Raw genomic sequence first — 22,164 nt, forward strand, 5'->3', positions numbered from 1 at the left:
TACAACGCGCCCATTTACACAACTGGAGCTGTTATGGTGTGGTTTGAGAACATCAGGATCAAGTTAAACACGTGCCTTGGCTAGCACCAATTTCCAGACCTGAACATAATTGAACATCTTTGGTCTGTTTTGGAGATACGAATCCTGCGTACATTTCTCCATCCTCTCTCATGGAACTGAGTTATGCATTGCACCTAAAACGGTATAATATTCAACTTGCTTCCATTGCACCTCTCACGTTGCACCAGAGCAAGGCGCACTCTCAGAATTTATTATTGGAAGGGATCCAAAGTTTTTTTTTCGGGAGTCCATTACGTCTATATAGTATTAACCCTGTCTGCAGCCGAAAAGACGATACGTAATTGTTAATTACTGCTATCTGTACTCTCAAAGAATCTGATAGAACTTGATTATTTTTATAAGAAAAGGAAGGCGTAAAATCAAATTTCTCCGTCCAAACGAGAGAAAAAAGCAAACCGTATTTCAAAGAAGCTTAATGAACTTTTGTCAAGAAACAGGATAACTGTAATAATAACGAACCGAAAAAAATGAAGATCATTCTGGATGCTCCATTTAACTATAAGACCACACAGTATTTAAAGGTTACAATGAAATAGATGCATACTCCAATTTGTTTATTGAGGGCCGCGGTGGCTCAGTGGTAGAGCGTTTATATCTGGTGCTCGGGGTCTCGGGTTCGATCCCAGCCCACGCCAAATGAACTTTGTGGTGGACAAACACCGTGTGCGTGGGTTTCCTCGGGGTTCTCCCGTTTCCACCTACTTTCTTCATTTCATTCATTACTCATCATTACCGTCTCCTTTAGCCTAACCGGCATAACCGTGGGACGTAAAACTCACAGATTTCATTTTTCAAATTTCTTTATTATAGACAGTGGCGTATTTAGGGGGTGGCTATCAGGCTCAAGCCCTCTCCCGAAATAAATTTTATATATGCTAAACTTCATTAAAATTTGTCGAAATCCAAAAGGAAAAGTATATGTTTATTTACGTGTTGTGCATAGCCCCCCAAAACAAAATCCTAAATACGCCACTGATTATAGAATATCTACAAGGGAAACAAATTGAAACATTTACATTTTTGGCAAAATAATTTGCGAATAACATAAAGTATTTTTGCGTAATTTTACCCTAGATAAAATACAGGCCCCTCAGTCGGTTAGAACCATCATCGGACCATGTTTCTTTCCCTCTAAAAGCCAATCATAATGGACCACAACAGCTAGATAACATTCCTCGACTGCATTACCTTACATTTTTATTACATTATGAAGTAAAGTATTGATTCAGTATTTCCCTTATCACTCAATTGTATTCATTATCATATAAATAAAGGGTCATTCAATAAAAGACCGGATTTTCTTAAAGAATATATTATGAGAATGGAATACAATATTTGTTTTTTTGTTAACATAATCCCCTCAAGTTCTATGTACTTACGCCAACGCTGGACAAACTTCTCAATTCCACGTGCAAACATTTCTTGGTGGTGTATCTCTAACCAGTTATGCACTGGTGCTTGGACTTCCTCATCATCAGCGAACCTTGAGTCACTAATGTTTTGGAACCTACCTCGCACACACTTTCTGGAACACCAATACGTCATGCCAATATGCTGGGCTCATACGACATTAATGTTCATCTCTGCTGCATTGTCACTCATATAAAGGTAACCAAGAACGTTCTGTCGCTTTTGGTAGAGGTCTGTGTTCCATTCGCCCTCACACCGTGAGTTGAATGCAAATGGAGGTAAGGCGAAGGTCAGTTGTTGGTGTAGGTATATCCAACATACTACCTGGTTGTGGTAGTTCAGTTACACCGTGAATTTGCGTAAGGACAGAGTGAACATGGGACTTCCACAGAGCGTCATAAGGAGTGTATGCTGTACGAGTTCAAAATGGGGTCAAACGCCGTTGCAGCGAGGCGGAAGATATGCCAGGCCTTTGGAGAGGATGTTGTGACTACGCGGACAGTGCATCGGTGCTTTAACAAGTTTAAAGACGGTGACGAACACTCGAAGACGCACCACGTACCGGAAGAACAATACATAATACAAAATGAAGATCTTCAAGCAGCAATTGAGACGATCAGTGGCCACACATGTGAGGAACTGGAACTACAATTCAGTGTGACTGGAGAAGTCATCCGGCAGCACCTCCATCAACCTGAGAAAAACAATAAATTGGGTAGTTGGGTAACACATGATTTGACTCCAGACCAGAAGGCAACATGAGCAGACACCCATGTTTGTTTGCTGTCTTGTCTGAGGACGGACCAATTTCTGAATAGGATGTTGACATATGATGAGAAGTGGGTCTTGTACGAAGCTCCACGACGCCGTCATCATTGGTTAGCATCCCATGAACCGGTTTCAAAACATCCGAAACCAGCACTACACCAGAAGAAGGCCTTCTTGTGTGTTTGATGGACTAGGCATCGTGCATCGGGAACTTCTACCAGCTGATCAGAGCATCAATGCAACTGTATACTGTCAGCAGTTGAGCCATGTTCAAGAAAAACTCAAAACTCTGGAGCCGGCACTTCTGAATTGCAAAGGGGTCCTCCTGTTACAGAACAACACTAAGCCCCACGTGACTAGGATGATCCGGGACATCATTCTACGACTTGGATGTGAAGCACTATTGCATCCGCCATACTCTCCGCATATTGTACCGTTCGATTTTCATCTGTTCCGTTCCTTGGACAATCACCTTAGAGGACGTCAGTTCAAATCTCTAGTAGAGGTGCAAAATGCACTTCATAGCTTTTTCACTTCACGGTCCACCAAGTTTACCGCGATGGAATCTATAGCCTTCCATAACGTTGGCAGAAGGTCTTCGATGCTGATGGAGACTATTTTTGATCTTCCAGGTACAGATTAGGTGATATATCGATGTTTGAGCGTAGTGGGTGAAAAAGCGACAGAACTTCCTTAGTTACCTTTATAATACGCCTGTTTTCCCGTATCAACTCACCAACTTTCGCACTGTTGTTCTCCGTGACTGCACAGACAGACCGTCCTGGCCGCGAGGAATCTTCAACACTTACTACTTCCCGTCTGAATTTACCAGTCCACTCGTACACTTATGTTCAGCTCGCACAACTTTTACCATATTGCACTGCCATCCGACGATGAACTTCGATTAGTTTCAACCCTTCAGCTAACAGAAATCTAACGACCTCCGCTGGTTCACATTGGTGCAAACCTGCAAGGATGCCCTCGTCTTGTTTGATTCCCATCATCTTGTACGCGGGGCAGGCGTACCAGGCCCATCTGATAATAGTTCTAGGACACCACCAAAAAATAAGAAAACAGCACAAAATTTGTCGAGTTTTTGTATTTTTTTACACATTTTTTTTCGATTATTTATTGAATTGACCTTACTTACGATACAAGCTGTTTTACCCAGAAAACAAATTTGCATCAATCTTCAGCCAAAAAGTATTCCAAACAAGTAGTATACATACTTCACTGGTTGAGTAATCTGTTATTTAGATTAGCAAATCCAACAAGTAGCCTACTTCTCGTGGGACTACGCTTTACATCACGAACTACGTAGGAAACCTAAACATTTTATTAGTTATTAAAAAGTAACTAATACGGTACTGATTTAGGTTAGGAGAATTTATATATTGAAGTTCGAGGGAAGTTAATAAAAGATTGATTTTGATTTGTTGGAGTTCGGGGCTACGTAGTGACTATAGACAAATCAAAGATAAGTGAAAGTGATTATCTTTGTGACTTCATATCTTTTGAACCACCCGACAATCTCGATCAAATTTTCAACATATGAGGTTCGAGCCTGGGATGGTTTTCATCATTTCACTTTGACAGTGCTACTTGGGGAAGGGAAGGGGAGATATAAAAAAAATGATCGAAAATGACCGATATTAGTGTCGAATCCATAGTTTTTGGGGTCGCTGAGACAAACAGTGACACTTCTGATGTCGTTTAATTCCAAATTCATCCCTTTATCTCCAAAATGAAATGTATTCTTCCCGTGCGAAGAACGGTTATTCTGCTAGTTTTGAATAAATAAATAAATAAATAAATAATCAAATAGAAAATTATTCATATACGAAGAACTGGAAATTGACTACAGTTATACGAAATAAGAAAAGTTTCTGTAACGGGACAAAAGTACTTTCATTGCTATTGTACTATGTAGCCAGATCATAGGTCAAAAGGAGAAACTTCTGACTGAAGAGAAAACAAGACATGACCAACTATGTAAATAACCTTTTCAGCCGCTATGATGATAGAACTTTTGGGATGAGACTCGATAATTTGACACCCACACTTGACTCTTTGTTCTGTGTTCTGGAAACTATGTTCGACATTTATTCACAAGTAGCCTCTCCACACAGTTGCTTTTCGACACTAGAACCAGCATCCACAATAGGAATTCCAAAAAGATAGCTCAGCTTTCCGACTCTGTTGGAAAATCCACAGATGTGTACGTGGGTGTTGACCAGCAGTCTGTAGCATGTTTTTTTTTTTTTTTTTTTTTTTTTTCACTTCCTCTGGCTTTGCTGTTTCATACGGTTTTGTCTAGGGCAGACTCAACTGCCTCTTCACGCTAGTTCTATTACTTTGGTGTTCCGTTGAATTTATCTCCTCTTTTTTCTTTTTCTTTTTTTTTATCTTATAGCCTCAGATAGAGTGAGGTGAGGCTTCCATTTCTTTCTAGGATGACATATTATATGTTTACATTATGTCCTATTATTCCTTTTTATTTTACACTTTTTTTTTCATATATTATGTTTTTACAAAATAAATAGCATTAGAAGTGACCAACTTACTCTATATTTTGTCCCATCGACGGCTTGGTCAGTGGTCAGCACAGCCTTCGCTTTTTCAACGCCGAAAGCTCAATGATAGAGACGCTCACCCTGGTTCGATTCCCGGTCAAGTAAGTTTGTGGTAGACAACACCGTGTCCATGGTTTTTCTCGGGTACTTCCGTTTCCTCCTACATTCTTGTGCTACTAATTCTTCCAACAGCATTCACTTGCTTTAATCATTCGTCTCCTGTTTATCGTCATGTTTCTTGACGTCATAAGAACTTAAAGTCTGATACATGTTTATTGTCATCTGTTCGTGGATATTTGTGAAACAAAGCAATAAGTACGATGTTGTTGTATATTTTTGGTTTCCCTAATCCTCTTTCCCAGTTCTTAGCTTCAGCTGTCTAGTTTGTAGTTCCCAATGTTTTCATTTAAAGCTCAGGAGGAAAACTGGCAACCCTGTGTTGACTCAGAAGTTTCTCCTTAGATAAATAGTCTAAAACCTGGCTTGCGATAAAAGAACTAAGACTGAGAAACAAGAAGTACTGTTCAAAGTTGTGGTAGACATTCATTTAAGTGTTAATTGGCTTGGTTTACAATTGTATTACAAGGTACTCGTAGAGTTCAATTAAGAATATAAGAGACAGTTTTATTACTTTAAAAATCTAAATTTGCGCTCCTATTTGGGACAGATTAATGTATTACTGTTGAAATAGCGGTAAAGCTCTATACTTCCGTACGTACATGAAGTAATGTGGTCAAAAAAACGCTCCGAGATCCTTTATCCCACCCGGAGGATGCGGTGGCTCAGTGGTAGAGCGTTCACCTCCGGTGCTTGGGGTCCCTGGGGCTGCTTGGGGTTCAATTCCAGCTCGCACCGTGTGGACTTTGTGGTGGACAAACACCGTGCTCGTGGGTTTTCTCGGGGTTCTCCCGTTTCCTCCCACTTTCTTCATTCCACCATTTCACTCACCTCTCATAATCACCGTCTTCTTAAGCCTACCCGACATAATCGTGGGACGTAAAACTGAAAGATTTCATTTCCTTTATCCCACCCGATTCCATAGAGAGTGGTTGAACTCTTGACTTGCTTTGGAGGGTGGCTCAGTGGTAGAGCGTTTCACTCTGGTGCGTAGGGTTCCTGGTTCAATCCCCAGCCAAGTAAATTTGTGATGGAGAACATCGTGTCCATGACTTTTCTGAAGGTAATCCAGTTTCCTCCCACATTCTCTTTCCGCCAAAATCTTCCATCATCCATCACTTACTTGCCTTAATCATTCGCCTAAAGGACAGAAACGTGGGACGTTAAACTCAAAGATTTCATTTCATTATCGTTTAAGTCGCTTTGGAGCAGAGCTTTATTAATATCACACAATTGGAGACTTACAAGATTCTAATGTTCTTACGAGCTCCTTCGTGGCTAAGCGGTTAGCGTACACGCCTTTGGCGTGGGAGATCCGGGTTCAATTCCCGGCGGAAGCTCATCTGGTTTGGATTCCACGTTAATCAGTAGATCCACGTCTCATATAGCCTCGCTGCTGAACAGGACGTTAAACTCAAAATCAACTCAACTGTAATGTTCGTACGCATAGGCGCCGACTTGAAGAAAATATTGGGGGGGCCAAAACAATGAATAAATATATAATCATATTCAGCCGTTTTCTACCAACTGCTGGATAAAGGCCCCCTTCCCTCCAGATCTCGGTCTGCTGCATCCGCTCCGCTGCTAAATTCATGACCTAAGTCAAATTTGTGTGAACGCATTAAAACAAATTCAAGTTCAAATTCTGGGAACTTCACTGCACCACATTGATCTTCACTTCTCATATTAGTGTTTCCATAGTGTTGGTTGAAACTTCAGTGCTCTATTAATTCTTTTAGGATTTTTGGTAACTTTTGTTACCATGGCGTACTATGGTCTTTGACCTCTTATTTAGGTTCTATAACAGGTACTTAAGTCGTTTTTTAGTCAAGTCAAGTCAAGGATGGACCAAAGAACACCTCAGATGCGTTTTGGAACCAGATGGTCAACTTGGCTGCGTCAAGTGGGTGCGGAAGGGCGTGACTTTTTACTTTTTCTTAAGGCAAATTTCAAAAATTTTTCACGCCTGTAGTTTTCACGATATCAGATTGGAATTGTATGTACCTTTGGATATTTCTCAAATTTTTCTGAGATCTCCACGTGAAGCCGAGTCCGGGCACGAGGGCCGCAAATGTTCCGAGGGGCTGATTTTTTAAGAAAAAAATTCAGTTTTCCCGATTTTTCCGGTTCAGGAATAAGATACGTACATGTGTGTGGCGCCGTTGGAAAGGGCTTGTTATACTAAAGAAAATAACGTTTAATCCATGACTCTAGCCTAAATAGTAATGACGCAGTAAATTTTTATAATAAGTATATACGTATGTGTGTATATAAAGAGAGAGCCTAAATTCAGACTTTTAACCATTTTTCTGCCCTTTGTTTTTAAGATACAAGATTGGAATTTTGCACACGTGTTATTTACATAACAATGCATTTTAAGAAAAAATATTCAGATCCCTACGTCAACCCAGGCCTAGGCCAGATGGGCAAAATGTTTTGGTTAGATTTGCAAAAATACTTCCGAGTTTTCCCCTAATTATCTGGTTTAGGTGTATGATACGGACATGTAAGTGATACCGTTGAAAAGGGCTTATTATCCTGAAGAAAATGGAGTTTGAACCATGACTCTAGGCTAAATAGGAATGACGCAGTACATTTTTAAAAATATTTTATACCTAGGTATATATAGAGGAAGTTCGGGTATTATGGAATACCAGTTTTGTTTCGCTTGTAACTCAGTTAATAATTGCACATTGAAACAGAAAGGAAAACAAGTATACGCCTTACATATTTGGCTTCATTTATGTATATCTTGATAAAGAAGTTTCGTTACAGGGGTGGGTAAAATGTATAATTTGTAAAGAAACAACTTTGGAGGGTAATATGAAATAGTCGGGTAATATGGAATACAAATGCTATATAGAAAAGAAAAAAGTTTTCTGTTGAACATACAATGAATATAGTAAGAATATATGAAAATTCTGATGCCAAGCCATTACTGATTGTGATTACTTGCAAAAGTCATAAATATAATACTCTGCTTCAGGATCGGCACAGTCATTGTGTGCTCACATTAAACATGATGAACGCTGGACCCAAGCTTACCCCTTGTATCATGAGACAATTTGCTGTAATAAAAAATACACTTAGCACTGTTGTCATCATAAATGTATGTTTAATTGCCCAATACCGATAGATATTTTTGTAATCGGAATACCATACGGAATACGGAATACCATGCTTTTCTTGTGGGTATTCAATATTGCCCTCCACGCCAGCTTGGAAACGAAAGAGCTGTTAAAGGCATTCGAAGGCGTATAGAATAATGGCGCTTATCAAACTACCACTCTGTATATCCAACGTCATAGTAAATAAAGAATTGTTGTTCTATTATATTTCAATAGGAAAGTACAGGTTTTGAACCACTTACCTGTAAAAGTATTCCTGAATAAGAAATCAGATTTTCACGTCTACCAACACAACGAATGTCACAATCACATGGAGACTGACTATAGAGCATCATGGGGACGTGAGATAGTAGTTCCTTTCCTCTCCGCTTGGAAGCAACACATCACAGGCGAGCTAATAAGGTATTCCATATTATCCGACTATTCCATAATGCCCGAACTTCCTCTATTTATATACATATATGAAAAGATGGGTCACCTTCAGACTTTCAAAAACTTCTCCCGACCTCAGTTTTCAAGATACAAGAACGAAATTTTGCGCACGTATTATGTATATAACAAGATTTTTTTTAAAGATTCAGATCCCTACGTGAACCCAGGCCCGGGCCAGAGGGGCACAAAAATTTCGATTTTTTTCCCGAAAAATCTCTTTTTTTTCAATTTTCTTTATTTCTGGTGTATAATACGGACAAGAGAGTGGTACCGTTGAAACGTATGATCTATCCTGAGAAAAACGAGGTACGAACCACGATCCTACGATAAATAGTAAGGAAGCAGTAGCTGTTTGAGTGAAAGTCTAAAATTTACCTCAAAAAGGGGAAATCCTAAAAAGGTTAAACGCCGATTTGAAAACGGTGGTTTTTATCGAATAAGAAGGCTGTTCCTAATATTGAATTAAAGGCACGACGTAATTTACGACAGAAATTCTTGCTACTCTTTGGTAATTCTACCTTAACTGGATTATATTGGGGGGCAAGGACGCCACCTTTAAATATTGGGGGGGGCCAAAAGTGCCCTGCCCCCAAAAGTCGGCGCCTATGTTCGTACGTCTGTTACTCAGGGATGCACCCACGGGAGGGTCAGCGTGTCAGGATCCTCCCTAAAACTTCCTAACGCAACATACGTTTGTACATTTTTTCAATAAAACAATACTTGTCTAACAGAGAAATGATTGATAGAGCATGAACATTTGATCTTACGCTTCAACGGTATTCTTTCTCTTATAGAAACAATCTAGTTCTATCATTTTTTCTGAAAATATAGGTGGAAGTATTTTGCAATTACTTCTCTTCTTTTTGGTACATAATAATACACGTTCAATACCCATACACGTAGTGGCTTGCAGTTATTCTACCTCCCTCCTCCCAAAGCACAAATTTTGGGGGGCACGCGCCTGCCACACGATAACTCTGTCGAAAGCGAACTTTGAATTTTATTTTATGCAATACCGTACATAGGTAGACAGCGAATGTTTCGGCAAGTTTTTACTAGATTCAATCCCTTAACGTCTTCAGGGGCGGATCCAGGGGGGCGACGATCGGGGCGATCGCCCCCCCCCCTTCAGAAGAGGAAACTTTCTTATTTTATATATATAAATAAAGCCCTTCCCAAAGTAGCCCTTAAAAGTAGCAGTATGAGAACCCACCGCCCCCCAGAACTCGGTCCTGGATCCGCCCCTGAACGTCATCATGGGTAACAGTGGTTTTAAAGATGTTCATCCATATCATACTTTCAACTACTGAAACAAAGAGCTAGAAGTTTCATATCGCGCCGTTAGATGGCACCAAACTCTTTTCAGCGGTTGACATCTACCGGAAGAAATTGAAACTTCTAGGCCTGACTCCTTTCAATGCGTATTTTTACTATTGTAGTATCATAAAACATATATTAACAAATAAAGACAATAATAGAAGCATTTTCAAATGATACTTACTATTATTCTAGAGGCGGTAAGGTGTCATTCTACCACCCAATTAGCACACGGACATCCATGGCAATGGTTAACGGGACACCCCGGGATCACCTGAATTTGCTCCTGGAACATCCATAGGACCTCCGCAGGATAACCAGATGTCTGTTAATATCCCGGAAAACGGAATATTCAACGGGACCTCAAAGGGATGTTTGCTGTTAAATCGTGGGATAATTTGGTCCTAGACATGTCAGGCGTGGGATTTCCCTGGGATCTCCTGTCCCATCCGGGACGTCCCGTGGACATTCTACGTGGAAATCTTTTAGAGCGTCTCATGCAGAACGTCGACGGGATGTCTACTCTTTATCCCGATAATCCTGGGAACTACATGGGATAATTGGGATGAAAATGGCACGTCCTAGGAACGTAGCGTGCTATGTGGGCAACCGGATGATCCGACTTCGATGCTCGGTGGAAGCTGGGATTAATTTTTGTCTCCTAATTCGTCCAAATGATGCTGAAAGGATTACACAGTCTCTCCCCAATCTTACCTGGGAAAACTGTAAAATAAAGCTCACCACATTACACTTCTCATCTGTATCGAAGAAGTAACAGTATGGAACTTTACCTTCACACCGGTTGCAAACATCTGGGCATTTACTTTACGAGGTGTCAGCACCTGTCGTTGCCATGTTTGAATTCAGAACCTCGATTTAAAAAAGAGAGGAAGAGGTTATCCCTGCAACCATTCCATTGAGCGGGTATGTAACATCTGATGTTATGTAAGCCCGCACAATAAACATGTTATTCTGGTTGCATATAAATCTAGGCGTTCATAAAACAGCTAGAGACAATATATTTTGAGCTTCGCCAATTTCCACGAGCCGAAAATTGGGAAAACATCCTTGTTCGCGATTAGATCTGGTAAATATCTATCTGTAGCCAAAATCTGGTAACTGTAGGTAACTCCTCCCTCTATGAAGACCTGATGACAAACACATTTTACTTTGGATCAAAAGATCCAACGTGTTTCAATTAAAAATTTTCATGTACGCCTTATATCTGGAGAACTACATATAGTGTAGCCAAACCCAAACTATCACTTAAATCAGTATGATGTAGAAAATACGAAAACTCATTTTGGGGCCATTCAAAAATGTTGTGGCCCCTGACCCAGAAACTTACTATTGGCGAAGATCGCAATCTTTTGATGCATTTTTTGGATCATCCTAAAATTCTTGGTCAAGATCGCAAGATTATCTATTTTTTGGATCATTTCTAAAATTCTTGTTATTATTAAAGATTATCATAATCTAATGCATCTACTTTATAGCATTATGCGACTTGTATGAAATGGGCCCCAAGTCTTGACAACACTCACCTTATCATTAGTGGTGTCACTTCCTTTCAAATTGAAATACTATTGAACTTTATAATTATAATTCTTGCACGCTTTTTTGTATTGAAGTTGAATAAAATTAGTTCTCAATTATTGAACGAGTTTTACAGTAGTACAAATGTTATAACTTGTATTCCCATACAAGATCAGCCTCTTCATAAGCACCAGCGGAACAAAGTCCTGTGCTTAATTTATGAAGTAAGTAAGACCCCACAATCCCTCTTATGAACTTCATTTCTCAGTAACAGTACTACGGTAAACAATCTTGAAGCGTTTAAAGATCCAAGTATTATAACCCAGTATTTCGATATTTAAATGCTTTGCTCCCTATTATTAATATTATTATTATTATTATTATTATTATTATTATTATTATTATTATTATTATTATTATTATTATTATTATTATTATTATTATTATTATTATTACCAAGAAAATTCTGTCACTTTTTATGGAGGTCTGCATTAAATTTGCCCTCACACCGTGAGTTGAATGCGGATGGAGATAAGGCGAAAGTCAGTTGTTGGTATGAGTATATCCAACATACTACCTCGTTATGGTACTTCGGTTTCACCGTGACCTTACGTAAGGACAGAGTGAACATGGGACCTCTACAGAGGTCACAAGGAAGTGTATGCTGTACGATTTCAAACTGGTGTCAAACGAAGTTGCAACGGGGCGAAAGATATGCCAGGCCTTTGGTGAGGGTGTCGTGACTACGCGGACAGTGCAGCGGTGGTTTAACAAGTTTAAGGACAGTGACGAAACACTCGAAGATGCAAAAAGTACCAACACATTTACAAAAAGATCTTCACGCAGAAACAAAGGCGAACAGTGGCCAGACGTGTGAGAAACTGGGACTAAAATTCAGTGTGAGTGGAGAAATCATTCGGCAGCACCTACATCAAATTGGGAAGCATTATAAGTTAGGTCGATGGGTCCCACATGATTTGACTCCGGGCCAGAAGACAACGTGAGCAGACATCTATGTTTCTTTGCTGTCTCGTCTGAGGAAGGAACCATTTCTGGACAGGGTGTTGACATGTGATGAGAAGTGGGTCCTGCACGAAGCTCCACGACGCCGTTATCATTAGTTAGCATTCCATGGACTAGTTACAAAAGAGCCAAAACCAGCACTGCACCAGAATAAGGCCCTCCTGTGTTTTTGGTGGAGTGATAGCGGCATCGTGCATCGGGAACTGCTACCAGCTGGTCAGAGCATCAATGCAACAGTGTACTGTCAGCAGTTGAGCTATGTTAAAGAAAACCTCAAAACTCCGGAGCCAGCACTTCTGGATCGTAAAGAGGTCCTCCTGAAACAGGACAACACTAAGCCCCACGTGGCTAGGATGAACCGGGACACTATTCTACGCCTTGGATTAGAAACATTATTGCATCCGCCGTACTTCCCGGATATTGCACCGTCCGATTAAGACGTATTCAGAAACCCTAGGAGTCTCTTCGAGATGAAGCACTTTGTCACTGTTCTCACTACTAAATCTTTCTTTTTTTTTTTTACTTTTCTGATACTAAGGTAAACAATATAAGAAGCAAAGTTAATACAAATTTAATAGGGTCAAGGATACATCTTGAAATGGAAAAGATTTACATATGGGTCAAAGCAGATATCTGAACATTCTATTCAAATCGCACACCTATACATCGAATCATTGCGCGAAGCAGCTGGCGTTGGACGTTCCTGTGGTCTAAACTTGTAGAACATGTCTTCGACGGTCCTACCCAGAATTCTTCTCAAAGCTATCGGTCTTCAATCAGTTGTATAGTTTGCAGGTCTGCAGGTCTATATCTGTACCACTGAATTAGCATTTAAGTAATACCTTTCCCTATTGACCAGAGTTTAATGATAAATTATGTTTGTCTCATTTCAGGATGGCCACTCTATGGACCCGAAAGAGCGATTGTTTCTGGAGGCAGCTGAGAGAGGAGACCGCCACACAATGATCCGCTGTCTTCAGCCTCCAAACCCTGTGAACGTTAACTGCACTAACATCCTGGGGCGTTCGGCCATTCAGATTGCTGTTGACAACGAGAATGTCGAGATCGTAGAATTGCTTCTGCAGCAGGAAAATGTTAAAATAGGTAAGTGCTACTCTTTCATATACCTAAAAGAATCCCGATGCACTTTATTGAAAACATTTAAACAACTTTTACTTGGTACTGAAAGTATTCTGTCGTTTGAATATACGAAGAGAATGATAATAACTTGGAAGTAAAGTTATCTGGCAAATCGTAAATATTTTCCTAAATAGTATTAACCTACTTCCAAATCTCAGCCAGATTTTGGACCCCATTGTGCTGAACTCAGCTGCATGAACCAAAGAAGTTTTCCAGAACCAAGTGGAAGGTTTGGGACCGCCATCTCGTACTGTCATGTCTTAATAAAACTCCAATAGCTCGATCTTTCACTCTGTGTATCACACTAATTCCTAACAACAAAGGGCTGCGCTAATAGATGTTGTAACCTGAAATATTTGATGCTAATAGATGTCTCTATCTGAGTGAGCTATCGCTTGTCTTTGTAATGTAATCCTTGAATAGTTGCATTTCTATGGCATGAAATTTTGAATAGCTGCATTCCTATCTAACGAAATCCTTGAATAGCTGAATTCCTATGGCATACAGTTTTGAATAGATGCATTCCTATGTAACGAAATCCTTCAATAGTTGCATTCCTATGGTATGGAGTTTTGAATAGCTACGTACATATGGTATGGACTTCGGAATGGTCCCTGCACAAACTAAACACGATTTTAAGACAGTGTACAGCTGGCCAAAGGCTCCGGTCCAACAACTAGTAATCCTAATACGTAATAAAGGCAAACATCATAGTCTGTGCGGGAGACCCGGGTTCGATTCCCGGCGGGAGCTCACGTGGTTCGGATCCCACGTTAATCAGTAGGTCTCGTCTCATATAGCCTCGCTGCCGAAACGGACGTTAAACTAAAATTCAACTCATAGTCTGTGCGCCGTGCTGATTCAAAACAGCAGCGGTAATAGATGTTTCTATCTGTGCTATAGAGCAGTGGTTCTCAACAGAGATGGAGTGGGTTAGTGGGTCATGAGTTAGTAGGTCAACTGAATGTGACCCATTGGGATCTACCACCCACAGTGGCCCACTCTGTTCAGTGCATTGTAGACAGTATCTTCTGAACACTGGTGAATTTATTTCTTACTTTCAAGACCTCAAATTTTTCTTCCTTCTTCGCATGTTTCTATTTACTCACCTGAGATGAGTATATCTAAGTGAAAATAAAACCTTCAAGCACTTTTGGATAATTGTAATAAGACCTACTACTTTTCTTTCGAGAGACAGTCGAATTTTATACTGCTTTTCTTTTTTCCTTTACTTCGGAAAACTTTCAAATTTAATCCTACTTTCCACTGAAAAGTATCTGTAATTCAACAAAGAAATAATTTATATGCAATAATTAAATTGAAATACATCGTAATATGGTCCATGACAAACACTTTACCATTTTCTATCATAAAGTTCAAATCTACTGGTATTGTAACAGAACGATGTTTGAACGATTAACCATAAAAATTCAAATTCCGATTACTGATAATTACACAGCCTTGTTTTATTAGTGTAAACTCTTTAGTCAGTGGAAACGAGGTCATGGATCATGGGTCAGAGTTAATGACGATGGATTCTTGTGGGCGGTGGATCAGAATGGGTCATGCTGGGCCAGAGTGGGTCATGGTGGATATTGCGTTAAAATGGGTCATGGTGGTTGGTTGGTCCAGTCGTCGTGGGTCATGATAGGTAGTGGGTTAGAGTGAATCATGATGGTTGGTGGGTCCAGTGGGCCATGGTGGGGTTGATGGGTCCGGTGGGTCATGGATTAAGGTTGGTGGCGTGTCAGTGAATCACGAGTCAAGTTTTCATTGACCCACGTCATCTCTGGTTCTCAACGTGAGCGTCGTTTCCAAAGAGAGCCCTGGAGCAAAACGGGACGATAGGGGTGATTGACTATTTAGTTTAATGGACGAGATACGATAGTAAGTTCCAAACTGTTCTCATTAGAGACAAACGTATGGTATATTAGTTTTCATGGGGCCGCGGAAGCTCTCAGTGGTAGAGTCATCACCTCTGTCTGGCAGCTTGGTTGAAGCCCAGCTTTAGCAAGTAGAGTTTCTGGCGGATGAATACCATGGACATGGATTTTCTTGAATTCCCTCGTCTCCCACTTTCTTCATTACATTATTTCGTTCATTATTATTACCATCACCATCTTCCTTAGGACTCAGATTATAATCGTGGGACGCTAAATTTGGAAAACACCTAGTTTTCATCTTTTAGTCACGTGATATGCGATTTCTATCAATGTCCCAAATAAACAATGCACAGAGCAATAGTTTTTCGTGTCTATATTTCAAAGTCGAAAAATTGTTCTGTTCTTTGGATAGACAAACATGCAGTGTTATTGATTTATGTAATTCCCAGCAAAATACAATATTATGCAATCGCCTGAAGTCGTCCAATTTACGGCAGTGAACAAAGCGTCAGGAACACGAACTTTGCTACAACATCTCTATCGCTTTTTAAGACTTCCTTTTGAAATTGATAATTTTTAAACTCAGGCGTATGTGTTTACATGGAAATTACTCGGACTCTAAATGTTATGAGATTCATGGTTGGGAAACAGAAGGACTTAGGCGCGCATCCAGACATTTTTGTTGGGAGGGGGTTCAGACTTTGGGGGAGGGGTCCAATCTAACCAGACACTACGTCTACGTAATATTGAACCAATGTTATTCTTTCTTCACCAGAAAATACGATAGTCACTATTAAGTACTGCCAGCTATGTTCTCAGAAAAAAATTATAGAATTCGGTTATTTCTATGAGAAAACAAACGGTACAGATGAAGTGTAAGATCTCATCATAATAGTACATAATAGTGCTTCTCTGCCAAACAAACATAGTTTTATTAAGAAAATATATCAAATGGATGTTGAATTACGAACTTTTCTTGGAGTCGGTCCAAACCCGGTGAACCCCCTGCATGGGTGCACCCTGTCATGAATTTCCTTTACAAGATTCATACCTTTGTTTGCTTACTGAGCCATCAGTAAATTAACAAAATAGTGTGTCCCAAAAGTAATTACGTGATTTGAAAAGCGAGCTATTTTTAAAAGAATTTATTCTACAAAAACAATTGATTCAAAAATATCACAATGTATGGATATTTTTATATTACTTCTTGAAGATATCATTCTTCAAATGTCTGCAATTTTCATCCCCGAAAATGCTCACTCTTATTCTGTTGTACAGTAAAGGAATGTGGTCTCCTTGTTCGAGACAAGTCAGTTACAAACTCCTATTGTCGAAAACATGTAACCAAATTGGATAAGTCATCTCCGAGAATATGTTTCTTACATTAAAAGATCTGGATAGCTTCTTTGAGTCCCAGTAATTAATCGTTGGTTTTCAGTTCCACCAAGGAGCTCTCTCCGTAACGGTTTGCGTCAACACAATGATTTATTTTGCAATAATCGGCAATTGGTGTTTGGATGTTTTGAGTTGCGTTGCATTGCGCTCCGCTAAATTTGCGTAAGCTGTTACGGAATGAGTCCCTATGTCTTTAATCTCTTGAAATCTGAAAGAAAAACTATATACTGTATATCAAAACTTCCAAGTTTCTAATTTTCAAATCTGAAACTAAACAAATATATGTATATTCCAAAAAAATGAGATGTATTTTTTATTTGTTTTTCTTACATAAATTATTAAATGGTAAAATTGATTGTCCATAATTAGTTTCAGAAGTATTATTACGTGTCCCAACAGGTAAGACGAGGACAGCAAACGCTGGGACATTCTATTGTAGAAAAGCAAGAACAAAAATATTACGTAAGTCTCCTCTGTAGAGAATGTTGTGCTTCATATAATGAAATGATTAGATTTCATGTAATAGATGTGTTTAGTGTGTCAAAGAACAAGTTCAAAAGAATTATCATGCAATAACTTATGTATAATTATATAACGTATATTTGTGTATGTATAATAGTGTGTGTTAAACAATTGTGTATACGACACTATAACTGGGCATTAAGCCTGTTGTGTTGTCCTTATGAAATAAATAAATAAATTAACACAGACACAGACACACACACACACACACACACACACACAAATATAAATGTTCTGTACACCGGACTCCAGGTATGAATTCGATGTGTTTTGTTACACAGAATCCAAATTTCAAAATTCCAGGACAAGTCGTCTTGTCACTTTTCTTTCATGAGCGAAAAACTTTTGCTATTTCCGATCAGGAATATACATGTAAAACAGCCACACGAGAGAACAAAAGCTCTGTGAATAGGACCATGGGATATGTATTCGATGTATTTTGTTTCACCGAATCTATGTACATTTCGAAGCCCCAGGACTATTGACCATGTCAATTTTGTTTTATGGGCGAAAAACTTTGGAGAGGGAGGACACAAGTTTTCGGACCGTAAAACAAAATTAACACGATCAATTGTCCTGGAGTTTCGAAATTTGGATTAAGTGTAACAAAATATATCGAATCCATACCCTGGGATTCGCTGTAAAGAACTTTTTTTTTTGTATGGTTGTGTTACATGTATATTCCCTTTACAAAATCGATGAAGTTTTTCGCCCACATAAAAAAAATGACAATGGATTGTCCTGGGGTTTCGAAATTTTGATTCCGTAGAACAAAACACATCGAATTCATACCCTGAAATCCGGTGCACGGAACTTTAGTCTTTTTATTTTAAAAAGTATTGTTTTAAAATCACTACTTACTGTTGGGACACTTCACATCACTAAATGCTCATTTATCTGCTGTAATATAAATATTCACACTAATTATTAAAAACAGTCCTTTCTTCATTGGCGTAACTAGTTTTTTTGCTAGGAGGAAGAAGGATGTTCCCTTACTTTTGATAATTAAAAGTACTTTTAATACGTCTGGTTATAACAGTGTTTATTCTTGTGTAAATTGTGAATAGTGTTGTCAAACGACGAGATTTAAGGCTATCTCGTTTCGGAAAGGTGTCGTAAAAGTATCGAAATGTGTAATTATTTCTATGGAAAGAGGTCTGTGACTTGTCATAAAAATTGCTTCGTCTCATCTTGTAAGCAATACTAAATCTGAGCCCTCCGTCTCCATTGCTCTTGCACTATACTTCAGACCCGTCGCCAGCCCAAATATGTAAGGGGCCGGTAGAAGTTAGGAGGGGCCGATTATGCCACATTATAGTTCATTCGCAAGAATACCGTAAAAATTTTAGAGGAGTAGTAAAATTTTAGGAAGCCCAGCCACCTATCCCCCCCCTGTGTGTCAGCTGTGAACGTTGTAAACTGTATTTCAGAACCCACAAAACTTACTTAAGCAAGCACGTCTCCTTGAAAATCAGAAAAGTCTTCCATTTTATGGTATCACCGCCTGCCCAGTTTATTGCACACTTTAATATGGCGTTTGCCCTAACACAACACCGCCAACAATTCGAAACTGCAGTCGCCGCCTGACCATTGCCAATTCAGATATGTGAGTCTGACATCTGACATTTTTATGTTTGGGCTACAAATATTTCAAATCCGCTACTTTTGGAGCACAACCTCGCTACTTTTTAATCTTCAGATCTATCAACGCTGTTTCCGAAAGTAAAATCTTGCCGGGGAATCTTGCCGATACACAGAAAGCGGCGAAAATCTAAAATTGGTTCTTTATGGAAAATTCTAAGAGAGAGAGAGAGAGAGAGAGAGAGAGAGAGAGAAAAGATGAAATTCTCTACATACGGAAAGGAAATATGTTTCTCAAGATTTTATTCTTTGGTAGAATTTATTTACAGTCTGCTCCCACCATATGAGAAAGGAAAAGAAACAGCTAAGTAGAGACAGCAAGATGGCGGTGCCATTGTAAGATGAAATTACGTAATGGAAATAACCGTCTCAGAAGAATTGGCTACGAAATCTGCAACGGTCTTGAAGCGAGAACCATTTAGGAGCGTATCACAATCAGCCAAGAAGCCAAACGAGGACTGGGAACAAAAGGCAAGAGTGAAAGCAACAAAGAACACAAGTGTTCGCCAGTTCCATTCTCATTAGCAGGAAATTCTCACTGAAATTCTATAGAAGTTTCAGTTTTTGCTCATAGATGGCGTCTCAAGATTTCTTTTAATGACCTTGCTTTCCAACATCAAAGCAAAGTGGCATTGATCATTTCGTTCCAGTCTCTAGATTACGTACACAAAGCATTCCAACAAAGGTGACATCGCCCAATGTCATTTCTTAGATTCTGTCATTGTCTTTGCCTGGCTCTATTGCTAATTTAGTCATCTGTGAATGAGATCTCCCCATGATTCCATTCTCTAACACAACACCTCTACAAGACTAACATTTCAACATTACCCTTTAGTTATTTGGCACTTTGAATGTTATTCCCATGGTTAATGATGGTATTCAATGCCAAATGAGTATTTTAAGTACAAATTCCAAGAAAATACAATGTGCCTTTTCGTAAAACAACTGTCATGTTCACATAAGGAGTTTGAATTTTCACACATAGGCTATAAAAATTCTGTTTCTAAAAGAACTTTTAAGAGACCACTCGAGATCACTGTCAAAATTGTAAAATGTGTGTTATTATTTTAATATAAAATTATTAATTAATTAATTAATTAATTTATCTCATAAGGACAACACACGCTATTCAAGGGCGCCGATTTCTTCGTAAATTTGGCGAGGGGGCATTCAGATGCAGAAGATACATATACAGGGTGTTTCAGATAAAACGTCCAGTGCTTATAAATCCGAAACGGCTGATAATAGAGAGATGAAACAAAAACTGAGAAGAAAAGATGATAAAGCATATCAAGTGGTGTTGTTGTGGTGACCCTCAGGAAACTCAGTGAAGGGGGCCTAGGTGCCAACTTCAAACTGATACAAGACTTTTTGCGGCCATTTTGAAAACGTTGCCCCATATCGAAAATTGTTTCCTACAAAAGTTGTTTCGTATTTCAAGGACTATTGAATGAGGTATAATTCAATACGTGTTCACATTTGAAAATTTGAAGTTGGCCCCTGGGCCCCCTTGAAGGAGGGTCCTGTGGGTCACCACGACAACACCATGTGATGCTCCCCATGACATTTTCCTATCTCAGTTTTTGTTTTATCTTTTTATTCTCAGCCATTTCGGATTTATAAGCACTGGACGTTTTATCTGATATAGGACCCACATTTTGCGGCCATTTAAAAACGGTGGCCCAAATCGAAAATTGTTTCCTACAAAAGTTGTTTCGTTTTTCAAGTACTATTGAATGAGGTATGAATCAATACATGTTCCTATTTGAAAATTTGTATTTGGTCCCTGGGCCCCCTTGAAGGAGGGCCCTCGGAGTCACCACAACAACACCATGTGATGCGCCCTATGACATTTTCCTATCTCAGTTTTTGTTTCGTCTTTTTATTCTCAGCCGTTTCGGATTTATAAGCACTGGTCGTTTTATCTGAAACATCCTGTATATATATGAAGATTTTAAGACAAATTGCATTCAAATTATGTCAAATATTGTATATTCATAAACACTATAGGGGGGCCCACATGAGCTTTGGGGGGCCCCTCGGCCCCCCAGTATCGGCGCCCTTGACACTATTATACATACACAAATATACATCGTTTAATTATGCAGAAGTTAATGCCTTACAATTGCTTGAACTTGTTTTCGAACATACTAAATACATCTACTACATGAAATCTAATCATTTCGTTATATGAAGCACACATTCTCCACAGAGGAGACTTATGTTAGTTCTTGCTTTTCTACAATAGAACGTCCCAGTGTTAGCTGTTCTAGTCTTATCTGTTGCAATACGTAATAATACTTCTGAAACTAATTCTGAACAATCAATTTTACCGTTTAATAATAATTTATTTAAGGGCAACAGATCAAAGACCTATTTCCTCTTTTCTAATGTTTGAAAACTGAAATTCGTTACTAAGTCTTCATAGGGGACATACTTTGAAAAGAATCACGTTTTCTTGTATGCAAGCATTTTTAAGAATTTAAACTGTATATTTTCTATTGCATCAGAATATTTAGTGACACCGTGTCATGCGAAAACGAACTAAGCGCCACTTTCATACTTTTAAGAAAATTACGTATAAAGGTTGATGTCCAGCATTAATGTAGCCGTAATCAAAAGTGAAGTTATGTTTCTTTTTTTCGAAAGGTGTTGGTTTTCCTCTCTTTTCGATTGTGCAAAACGTTCTAATGCTTATCAGGAACCAATCGTCGCATTTACGTGGATTTTCAAAGTTTGGCGCTTAGTTCATTTTTGCATAACACGGTACATTTGGTGTCCAAACATTACAATAGTATTCTAATTTTGACCTTACATATGAAAACTATAACCTTGTAAATGTTAATTCTTTGTAGAAATCCTGTCTTAGCGTATAAATTAAATCTAGGTTTCTATATGCACTACTCGTTATTGCGTCAACGTGTTGAGCAAAGGTTAATTCGCTATCAAATGAAGGGTAAGGGGAAAATACAAGGAATGTCCATGTATACACTTTATCGGGTGCATTGTCCTATCTGTAGGTGACTCTTGGTATTATTTGACTCTATATGCAATCCATGCGTAGATGTAGAAATGTTCATGTAAAAAGGACAAACGGTTTGACTAAACTTATTCTTTTTACACGGTTTCCAATATTAAAATACCGTTTCCTCGAAAACGCAGTTTTGTGACATTCCTTCTTTTTTCCCCTTATCCTTC

General features: G+C 39.0%; 1 protein-coding gene across 1 annotated transcript in view; it reads left to right on the forward strand.

The window, feature by feature from the left end:
- Positions 1-22,164, forward strand: part of LOC145662910 (transient-receptor-potential-like protein) — a 191,529-nt gene that overhangs the window by 792 nt on the left and 168,573 nt on the right. Inside the window, exon 2 of the mRNA XM_081728915.1 lies at positions 13,279-13,489. Coding sequence (XP_081585041.1) covers positions 13,279-13,489 — 211 coding nt within the window. The remainder of the gene's footprint in view (positions 1-13,278; positions 13,490-22,164) is intronic.

This window comes from Thermobia domestica, chromosome 10 (assembly GCF_964235325.1).
Source record: "Thermobia domestica chromosome 10, izTheDome1.hap1.1, whole genome shotgun sequence".
NCBI classification, from domain to species: Eukaryota; Metazoa; Arthropoda; class Insecta; order Zygentoma; family Lepismatidae; genus Thermobia; species Thermobia domestica.